The following is a 10923-nucleotide window of genomic DNA, read 5'->3' as shown; positions in this document are numbered from 1 at the left end:
AGATGGCTCTTCTCCTGTCCAAACACCGACCCCCTGGTTGTACTTCCTGGGGAAAACCACACAGCCATCCCTCTAAAGAAGCACATTAGGCAAAATGGCGTGTAGGGGACTGACATATATTTTTCTAGTTTAAGAATTAACGTTAGTGAGTAATGTATGTGTTCTGCCCAGAGCGTTTGAAAGTAATCTGTTCCAGACAGTCTCCCTGTGGTAAACAAAGGTGTTGCCTAGAGGCATAACAAAGAACCTGAGCTGCAAGTAGCAAGAGCGGCCCTGCCCCACGGCACTGGGGGTCTGGAAGCCACACGATAAACACATTGCTCCTGTGATTGCTGCCTACACCTCATAAGATGGCTGGTTAGTCAATGACGGGTAAGACCCCTCAAAGGAGGGGCGACCTAAGCCATGCACAGCCACCGGGGTTCAGCCGAAGATCTTAGGGGGTCACCCTAAGAGAAGCTGGGGATGAGACATGCCCCCTGTGGCTCACCTTGCCCATCCTTGCTAATCTTGGTCCTTTATCTATGCCTAGTGCCTAGAGCAACCACCTTGAAATTCTGAGTCAGGGGCTATCTGCTTCCCTAAGGCCACGCATTCCGGAATTTATGGCTGTCACTGCCATGCCTGGGTGGTTGCACAAGGAACTAACTTTAATCTTTTAGAGTATAAAAATAAAACGGACCCAGTATATTATTACTCAAGTCAACCATTTGTATGTGTGTCTGTGTTTTTCTTTGTATTCTGCGCATTTGTGTTTTATGTTCTGTGTTCATCCTCCGTCCTGCAAACGGGCCACGACAATGCCCTTTTTTTTTTTTGAGACAGAATCTCACTCTGTTGCCCAGGCTAGAGTGCCGTGGCATCAGCCTAGCTCACAGCAGCCTCAAACTCCTGGGCTCAAGCGATCCTTCTGCCTCAGCCTCCCGAGTAGCTGGGACTACAGGCATGCGCCACCATGCCCGGCTAAATTTTTCTATATATATTTTTAGTTGGCCAATTAATTTCTTTCTATTTATAGTAGAGACGGGGTCTCGCTCTTGCTCAGGCTGGTTTCAAACTCCTGACCTTGAACGATCCTCCCACCTCGGCCTCCCAGAGTGCTAGGATTACAGGCGTGAGCCACCATGCCTGGCCAGCAAAATGCCTGTGAGCGTCTCGGGCTGGTTGTGGAACTTCTCCCTGAGACCTTCGCCGACATGTACCGACAAGGACATTGAGCTCAGGAACCAAAACCTTGACTATCCTACTCAGCACGACGTCACCAGTGTCTGGGATGAGGCTTGGGCGTCCGAGGTCCCACGGGGACTTGTGCTCCTGACGTAATGGCCATGCGTGAGGAGATGCAGGGACGGCGAGGGCCCCGGGGTCGCCTGAGCCGCGCCCTTTCCCACCTTTCCAGAAACGCGACACTGAGCTGAGCGAGGGCCACGGTGTCTCCCACCTGAGCGCCAGGACCCCAGGGGGTGAGCAGTGACCACGTCTGGGCCTGGGCCGGGGACGTGAGGTCGGGGAGCGCAGGGGACCTGGGAGGATGCGCCACGCGTGTGGTCAGGCTGAGGACCCAGGGGGTGGGACGGGAAAGCTGTTTACTGTCTCAGTGGGGACAGTGACGGCCCCAAGGAGCGTCCTGCACCTCCCTGCTTGCCACGAAGGCCTCGGTGCTGGGCTGAGTGGGAGGCACTTGGGGAGAGAAGGTGGAGGGGACATTGGTCCTCTCCTGGCCCTCTAAGGCTCTGAATGCTTCTGGAGAGGCATGGGTGTGGTCCTGGTAAGACATTGAGCATGACCCACCCTGTTTGTCACCCGTTCTTGCTCAAGTGAGATCCAGTGATAGCACCACACTGCCCTGCCATATATAATCCGTCTGCTCACACCCATGTGCTCCGCTGCGGACACCCAGGGCCATTGCTCCCCGACGCCACGTCTGCTCGCAGCCATCTGCTCCTCTGTGGGTTCCTACAACCATGTCTCCCCGAAGCTGCTTCCTGGGTAAGGAGAACACAGCCCCAGTCCTGAGCCCGGTCCCATCTCAGCCACCTCCCTGCCCCGACCCACACCTCATCCCTGTCCCCAAGCCTTGTCTGCTCCTATATGTGACTCCCTCATGGCAATTCCTGCTCCACATCCCCATACAGCCCCATCCATGTCCCTGTTCCATCCCCAAACTCATGCCCAGTGCCCTCCTCGGGTCCCACTCCCACCCTGTCTTCTTCTGAACTCTGGGCGCGTCACCCCCGCCATGCACTGGCAGACTCAGCTCAGCCCTTCGCTGCCTGACCCCGGCTGAGCCCCCAGCTCTGACCCCCCACCCGCCCGGGAAACAGCCACAAGCTCCTGAGCCCTGAGCCCGTTTCTCCCAGGAGTCCTGCCCCGCCCGGCCCTGCACAGGAGCCCTGAGCACAGGGCGCTGGGCCCCGCCCGAGTCTGCTCCTAGCCTTTCCCTGGGCTCAGTCGGGACAGAGGCCCCCTCGGACCCTCCCCTGCCCCAGGCTGGGCTCCCAAGTCCAGTGCCAGCTGCACCGCCACCGCCTGCCTGCTCTTCTCCCACAGGGGTCCTGGCCGTTCTCTGCGTTCTCACATGTCTCTACTCACACGGACACCCAGGTGAGCCCAGGAGGGACAGGGATGCTCAGAGCGGGGTGCGGCTCCCAGAGAACCCAGGTGGGACCTCCTGTCGTCTTGCTAGGGCCTCACCAACTGTGTCTCCTCTAGTGGCCCCCAGGGACACTCACCTGATGCTGTGCCAGCCCCACACCAGATGTGGGGACAAGTTCTATGACCCCCTGCATTACTGTTGCTATGACGACGCTGTGGTGCCCTTGGGCAGGAGCCGACGGTGTGGCAACTGCACCTTCAGAGTCTGCTTCGAGCAGTGCTGCCCCTGGTCACCGGGACCCCAGAAGTCTTTCCTGGTGAAGCTGAGAAGCCAGAGGTGCTCCTCGGCCCAAACCTCGGATGACAGAGTTTGTGACAGGTGAGGTCCCGTTCCCGCCAGGGATGAGGGTGGAGGGAGGGCCCGGGGGTCTCCTGAGACCTGGGTGTGCAGGGTGTGTATGGGACAGGCGAGACTCGGACTCAATTTCCCCCGTCATTCTGTGACCTCTGTGACCCTCAGCCTGCGTCTGCCCCGATCTGAGCCCCCACCCCAAGCTCCACTTCACCTCGGGCCCCTCAGGACGCGGCACCCCCAGAGCACCAGCATGTCCCTGTGGGCTGGGACAGAGGGGGAGGGGCGGCTGTGTTTTCTGAGGCTTGTCAAGAAGGACCTCCTTCTAGGCATCCTGGAGACTCTTACTTGCCAAATGTAACATAAAATTGATTTAAGAAATAAAACGAATACAGAGAAAATCACACTCACTTTCAGCACCATTTTCAAAGCCCACAATGAACCGATACCACAAAGCCCTGGGCCAGGCAGGGAAGAGGCAGGACGGCGACAGGAAGGAGAGGGGAAGGGGGCTTGTCCGAGGACTGGAGAGGCAAATTGGACCCAGCCCAAGCAATTCCTCACTGCAGTGCTCCTCTCAGAAAGAGCTGGGATTCATTCAGGTTTGACCTGACCTGGGCTGAGGAGATGATCAGAAAGTGGAGTGTGGCCGGACGTGGTGGCCCCCACCTGTAACCCTAGCACTCTGGGAGGCCGAAGAGGATGGATTGCTCAAGGTCAGAAGTTCGAAACCAGCTTGAGCAAGAGCGAGGCCCCGTCTCTACTATAAATAGAAAGAAATTAATTGGCCAACTAATATATATAGAAAAAATTAGCCGGGCATGGTGGCGCATGCCTGTAGTCCCAGCTACTCGGGAGGCTGAGGCAGGAGGATCGCTTGAGCCCAGGAGTTTGAGGTTGCTGTGAGCTAGGCTGACGCCACGGCACTCACTCTAGCCTGGGCAACAAAGCGAGACTCTCTTGGGATGGCTAGTTGGGAAAGTGGGGTAGGGAAAGGGCTGGGTGGGACAGGTCCGTCCTGCTGCGGTGGAGGGCTTACACTGGGAGAAGGCTCAGGGGTGTATCCCTCAATGTGTCCTGCACTTCCTTCAAACTTTGCAACCGGTTCTCAATCTCAGACCCCGTAGGGGCCAGACCAGGCAAGAGCCACGGGGTTAGGGACAGTGTGTTCTATTCTGTTCTATCTCCAAAGCATCTTTCCGGAGAGCTGCAGCGTCACAGAGTTGAGGGCTTTGTGACATTGTGCTGGAGAGCAGGAATGAGCCAGCAGCTTCTCACATTGTCACTTTGTCACACATGAGGGTGACAATTTCCCACATTCTCTCTCTCCCCACCCATCATTTGATCACTGTCTTTGAGATTAAAAATGTGAGATTTTGACATATTTTGGCTAAAAGGGTCTGTTTGTTTTTCTTTGGCAATCTAATTTAACATTTTATTTGTAATCGTTGAATTTTTTTATTCTTACCTTCTTTTCATCTTGGCATAGCTGGTGTTTTTCGTTATTTTATCAACATCAGAAGTGCTCTGTTTAAATTTAAGTAGCGTGGAAATGAATAAAATGAAAAGCACAACTTTTTCCCATTCTGAGCCCTTGTGTTCCCCCTCTATGCAATTCACTATCTATGCTTTCTGGAGTGGCCTTCCAGAATGTTCTGTGCCTGGAAGAGTAAAGGATGACCTTGCTAACAAACTGTCTAAAAGAGAGAAAACTAAACCAACAGAGGAAAAAAGGGAGAAAACTCTCACAGCACAACTTGGCCTTTGTTTGCTTAACTGTAGAGCAGAGGAAGGGAAGAGGAATTTTTCTAATTGTCAGGAATTTACTTGGGTGGGGCAGTGAACTAACCGCTAACTTTTGCTTCTGGTCGTTGCTTGCCTGCTACACCGCTGTAGGGGGAATTATGGGATGAGTTCATTGAAGCACAGGCCACTGGCCCATCGGGCAATAGAGGGCAACCAATCATATTAGAAGGACAATAGTGGGCAACCGATCATCTTAAAGGTCAATGCATGATTCACGCGTGATCGGCTTGTGCACCATTTGTGCGCCATGGGTATAAAAAGCATGCCGTTACCCCAGTCGGGGGCCCTGCCTGCGAAAGAGTGGCCACTGCGTTGGTGCTCTAAGGCTCGGACCCTGGCTAGCCAGAAAATAAAGCTCCTCTCTTGTGTGACTGCATCCTCGGTGACTCTGTCTCTCTGTCCGGTAACGGTAACGCTGTGGGTATCTCGACTCTAACATAACCACCTGTGGCTTCACTCTTTGTCTTCAACATTAATCACCTGTGGCTTAAATTATTTTGTTTGAAAGTTTGTTTTAACAGTCTTGAAGTGCCAAGAGCAGACAGCAGGGGTGCAAACTCTCCAGCAGTTTCCGGCAGCTCCTACTCTCACCAAATCACTTCAAAGACTCTGAGACGCCAGCCTCGCTCTGTTCCAGCCCGCCGGCTCTCCTTTGAAATGAAGCTTGGGGCGGGGCCTGGACCCTTTCTCCTGTGTCCATTGCCAGGCCCCACCCCGCCCTCCAGGTGACTCAGCAGGGCCCCTGAATAGTCAGCCCCTTCTGAGGGAGAGGGTCTGAATCTCCCCATGTAAATATATTTCTCAGCTTTGCATGGCGGCAGTATTGTAGGCAGACTATGTGCAGACACTTCGCTAGGTGAAATGTAATTCTCTGCCTCCCATTTCATTCCTAAGCTAAGAACACGCCCTTCATTCACTCACATCTTCATTGATTTCATGATTAAATGTGTAAGGCTGGTGGCGGGCCCACTTCCTTCCCTAGATCAAAAAAGAAAAGGCTCACGAGACCAGGCCCGCCAAAACTGCCAAGGCCCCCTGAGAGGACCCACACCCAGATCCCCTCCTAAAATCCCCAGCTCTTCCGCCACAAAGTCCCTAGCCAGGCCCAAAGGATATAAAAGGCCTCAACCACTTCAAACAGCGGCGACTTCCGGGCCCCCCCCTTGGGGCCCCAGAACCTCGTCCACGAGTGTATAATAAAGCCATGTTGTTTGCCCCCCACTCTTTCTCTCTCTGTGTCTGTCTTTTCTTTTCGCCGCCGCCGAAAAACCTTACAGGAATCAGAGGAAATGGAACACTTTTAATGAAAATGTCCGTGTCAGAGATGAGAACCATCATTGTCTTGGGGGTAAGCACAGTCCTGGTTGTTCATTGTGTTAATGTTTATTTGTCTGGACACAGCTTTGGCGACTTTTCTCTCCTAAGCAGGGGCAACTCCTCCCTGGTCCACACTCAGAGCTGCCCCCCCCCCCCGCCCTGCCCCCCACGCCCACCAGGGGTCGTGCCCCTGGGTGGACACAGGTGGGGCTCCAGTGGGTTGTGTCCCCTCCCTGTCCTTCACGCTGAAGTATGAAAGAGTTCGAGCCTTGCAATTGAGATGGGATTTTTATCCGTTGAACCCAGGAGGTCCCGGGTGTTTATCTTGAAACTATGAATAGCATATAGAACAGGCGGGTACGTTGGGTGTGTTTTGCTGCCTCTGGGTACAAGAGCAGGGCCCCCATCTGCCCTTTGTGGCCCTTCCCGAACTCTGAGCTCACATGATTGCAGTAAACGCAGGGGACTACATGAAAAATTCCTTGTCCTTTACCTCCTGACAGAGATCAGGGTCTAAAGAAATGAAATTTCTCAAAAAAGGTGTACCCAGGGCAGACCTGGGAATGGTGCCTTCTTTGGCTTGGCCATTGGGGTAGTAGTGAGGGTTCAGGGGCCCAGCAACCTCTCATCTCCACAAAGCCCCCCGTGTTTCTTGAGGAGCATGGGAAGGGGACCTGTCACCCTACCCCGGGAAGTTTCAGGCTGAGTGTTAAGGAGGAGACGGAATGAGAAGGCAGATTGAGTCCGAGTCTGTCCCGTTTCCAAACACCGGCTCCACGTCCCAGACCTGAGTCAAGGCCGGTCCCCTCTCGCCAGGCTCATCCAGGAGGCAAGTGCTGGCTGTCAGCTTGTCACCTGATCTTCCATCAGTTGATGCTGGGGAGTGAGAAGTACAGACCCATCCAGAGACAGAGGGAGAGACAGAAGAGGCATGGAAAAGACAGACAGGAAAGGAAAGCTGAGAGTTCAGTTCAGAGAGTGAGAGCAAAAAGAAGGAGGAGGAGGAGGAGGAGAGAAGGAGAAAAAGGAGGATAGAGATACAGAGGAGAGGGGCACCTCACTCCCCTGAACCCCTAATCCAGTGAAGGGGACAGGACCGCACCTGTGACAGACCCTGCCATCTGCAGTTGGGGCCAAGGAGGCCTTCATACTTTCCCCCTTCACCATGAGGGACCCTGAGTGTGGGTCACCAGGGGCAGCACTGCTCAAAGCCGGCTCTGAAGGAGAAGTTGCCACACGCTTGGATCCTGCCCAAGCGCACCAGGATGGCGACAGCGCGGCAGCGGGTCGTAGGGCCCATCCCTCATCTCACATGTGCCCGGCGCAGCACGAGCTGAGCACGCGTGGGGGCCACTGGAGGAGACAGGGCGGGTGTGTCCAGGCATCTTTCAGTGGACACCCCTGCAACCAAGGTGTTACATTGGTTACATTGGTTACATCCAAGGAGTTACATTTTGTCCTTCTCTGCATGTGACCAGAGAAGTCACATATTCATGTCACATATTGAAGCACACACAAAAAAAATCAGTGTGTGTTTGCAATATGCAGCTTATGGGACGTGAGGGCGATCTGGCTGCAACATCTGTCACCCCATTGATCGCCAGGATTGATTCGGCTGACCTGGCTGGCTAGGCCGGTGCCCCCTTCCTCCCTTGCTGCCCCACGTGTGTCCTTCCCGAAGCTGCACACTCGGTGGCAGAGGACGACCTTGCCCCCTAGAGGAGGAACCGTCTTCGGTCAAGGGTATGCGAGTAGCCACACTGCCCTGCAGGACCTCCAAACAAGCTCACAATACGCAGCTCAGGGGCAGAATCATTTTCAGAGACACGAGGTGCTGTCAGACAGGCCACGGGGGACAGCCAGGTGTGGGCCCCCAGCCCCGCAGGACACCGCGAGCATCTGTAAAGCAGTGGTGGGGGAACACAGGAGGGGGCAGGGCCCAGTGGGGACAGGAGCTCCGACACCCAGACTTCATGTGGGGCACGGCGCCCTCTCCCATCACCCGAGGGTCCGGGCATTGCTTCCCTGACACGATCCTGCCGGCCCCATGGAATTCCGCCCGTCACTTTGACCTGATCCCATCCCAGACTGGCTCCACCTGAGCGCCCGACAACCGGCACGACGGGGTCGGGTCGGATCTGGGTCCCCTGGTCGTCGAGAAGGCTGCTCCTGGTTCCATACGAAACGTAAAATTATTTTTTCTATATCTGTGAAAAATGACGATGGTATTTTAATTGGGATTGCATTGACTCTGTAGATCACTTTGGGTAGTATAGACATTTTAACAATGTTATCCTGCCGCCCTACGAGCATGGTATCCCGTAGGTAAGCTCTTTTTTTTTTTGAGACAGAGTCTCACTGTGTCGCCCAGGCTAGAGTGCGGTGGCGTCAGCCTAGCTCACAGCAACCTCAAACTCCTGGGCTCAAGCAATCCTCCTGCCTCAGCCTCCCGAGTAGCTGGGACTACAGGCATGCGCCACCATGCCCAGCTAATTTTTCCTATATATATTTTTAGTTGGCCAATTAATTTCTTTCTATTTTTAGTAGAGACGGGGTCTCACTCTTGCTCAGGCTGGTTTTGAACTCCTGACCTTGAGCGATCCTCCCGTCTCAGCCTCCCAGAGTGCTAGGATTTCAGGCGTGAGCCACCGCGCCCGGCCTACTCCAGCTTTTCTAAATTCAAATGTTACCAAGTTTAGAGCACTTCTATCTTTCTCTATCTACATCATGGACAAGATTTATTTCTCAATCTGCTCCCCATCGCTGCTCCACAGGGATGAGGCATTTAGCATTTATTTACTTTCCAGATCCCCGTCTCACGAGTGGAGTTTGATGGGAAATCTTTGAAACTACATTTCAACTATTTGCTAAGCTCCCGTTTACAATGAGGGAGCTCGGGAAATTTCACCCCAAAATATGACCCGATGGGATGAAGTGTATTTTGAATGACAGGCCCTTTAAGATAAAATCAAAAAGCATTGGAGGAAAAAAATAAAATAAAAAAAAAAAAAGCATTGGAGGGCTTCCGGAAGATCTTTTGCAGGAAAGAAATAAAAAATTAAAATAAAAAAAATTTTTTTAAACAAAGCATTGCAGGGGACTTCCCCTCTATCTGCTTAAACCAGACTGGCCAATCAAAATATCAAAGGGAAGTCCAGGCGAGGTGGCTCACACCTGTAATCCTAGCACTCTGGGAGGCTGAGGCTGGTGGATCGCTCAAGGTTAGGAGTTCCAAACAAGCCTGAGCAAGAGCAAGACTCTGTCTCTACTAAAAATAGAAAGAAATTAGCAGGACAACTAAAAATATATAGAAAAAGGTAGCCGGGCATTGTGGTGCATGCCTGTAGTCCCAGCGACTCGGGAGGCTGAGGCAGGAGGATCGCTTGAGCCCTGGAGTTTGAGGTTGCTGTGAGCTAGGCTGACACCACAACAGAGGCAAACTCTGTCTCAAGAAAAAAAAAAAGTGAATGCTTTAAATATGCAACAGAGCTGAAAATCAATAAAATAGGTGGAGTAAAATTAAGACAATATCAGTAAAAAAATTAAAAATAAAATGCAGGCCGGGCACAGTGGCTCACGCCTGTAATCCTAGCACTCTGGGAGGCTGAGGCGGGCAGATTGCTCGAGATCAGGAGTTCGAAACTAGCCTGAGCAAGAGCGAGACCCTGTCTGTACTATAAATAGAAAAAAATTAATTGGCCAACTAATATATATAAAAAAAATTAGCCGGGCATGGTGGACACATGCCTGTAGTCCCAGCTACTCGGGAGGCTGAGGCAGGAGGATCGCTTGAGCCCAGGAGTTTGAGGTTGCTGTGAGCTAGGCTGACGCCATGGCACTCACTCTAGCCTGGGCAACAAAGCGAGACTCTGTCTCAAAAAAAAAAAAAAAAAAAAAAAAATGCTAGAGTTCAAATCGGGACTATTCCATTTACAAGAACCAGATTTTGTGCAAAGTTTTTGACCTCTCTGGGACTCCGTTTTCTCATTTCTGAGTGAGGATAATGCATGTTCCCCAGAGGCTAATTTCCCCAGCTTAGTTTTATCAGTATGAACTATGCATCTTTGTTTGGCATAATAATGATGGTTTTAAATTCCATATGACTGCACATTACTAACCATTGCATTTTATTTTATTTATTTATTTATTTTTGAGACAGAGTCTCGCTTTGTTGCCCAGGCTAGAGTGAGTGCCGTGGCGTCAGCCTAGCTCACAGCAACCTCAAACTCCTGGGCTCAAGCAATCCTCCTGCCTCAGCCTCCCGAGTAGCTGGGACTACAGGCATGCGCCACCATGCCCGGCTAATTTTTTTTTATATATATTAGTTGGCCAATTAATTTTTTTCTATTTATAGTAGAGACGAGGGTCTCGCTCTTGCTCAGGCTGGTTTCGAACTCCTGACCTTGAGCAATCCGCCCGCCTCGTCTTCCCAGAGTGCTAGGATTACAGGCGTGAGCCACCGCGCCCAGCCTGAATTCTAGCATTTTAGATCCAAGTTGCTGTTAATCATTGTGTGAATCGCCTCTGAATGCTGTAACAAATTAACCCACAAATTTGGTGCATGAAAACAATGGAAATGTATCCTGTCACAGTTCTAGAGGCCAGCAGTCCAAAATTAAGGTAGCAGCAGGGCCACCCTTCCCCTGCAGGTTCTAGGAGAAGACCCATTCTTTGTCTCTTCCAATTTCTGGTGGCCGCTGGCATTCCTTGGCTTGTGGCTGCACCAGTCCAATCTCTGCTCCTCTCTTAGCAGTGCCTTCTCCTCTCTGCCTGTAGTCAAATATCCCCTGGGCTCACTCTTAAGTGGACACATGTGATTGTAATTAGGGTCTGCCCAGATAATCTATGCTAAT

The 10923-nt window shown here is 52.4% G+C and overlaps 1 protein-coding gene across 1 annotated transcript; it reads left to right on the top strand.

Moving 5' to 3' along the window:
- The first annotated feature begins 1847 nt into the window (after window positions 1-1847).
- On the top strand, window positions 1848-2993 carry LOC142861173 (insulin growth factor-like family member 1). Its single transcript, XM_075993379.1, has 3 exons — window positions 1848-1989; window positions 2551-2604; window positions 2713-2993. Exons 1-3 carry the CDS (start codon window positions 1965-1967, stop codon window positions 2976-2978), a joined length of 345 nt encoding a protein of 114 aa, XP_075849494.1. The 5' UTR covers window positions 1848-1964; the 3' UTR covers window positions 2979-2993.
- Window positions 2994-10923: the final 7930 nt, after the last annotated feature.

The sequence above is a fragment of the Microcebus murinus genome, chromosome 16 (assembly GCF_040939455.1).
Source record: "Microcebus murinus isolate Inina chromosome 16, M.murinus_Inina_mat1.0, whole genome shotgun sequence".
Taxonomy (NCBI): Eukaryota; Metazoa; Chordata; class Mammalia; order Primates; family Cheirogaleidae; genus Microcebus; species Microcebus murinus.
This window is presented reverse-complemented; position numbering and strand designations above follow the sequence as displayed.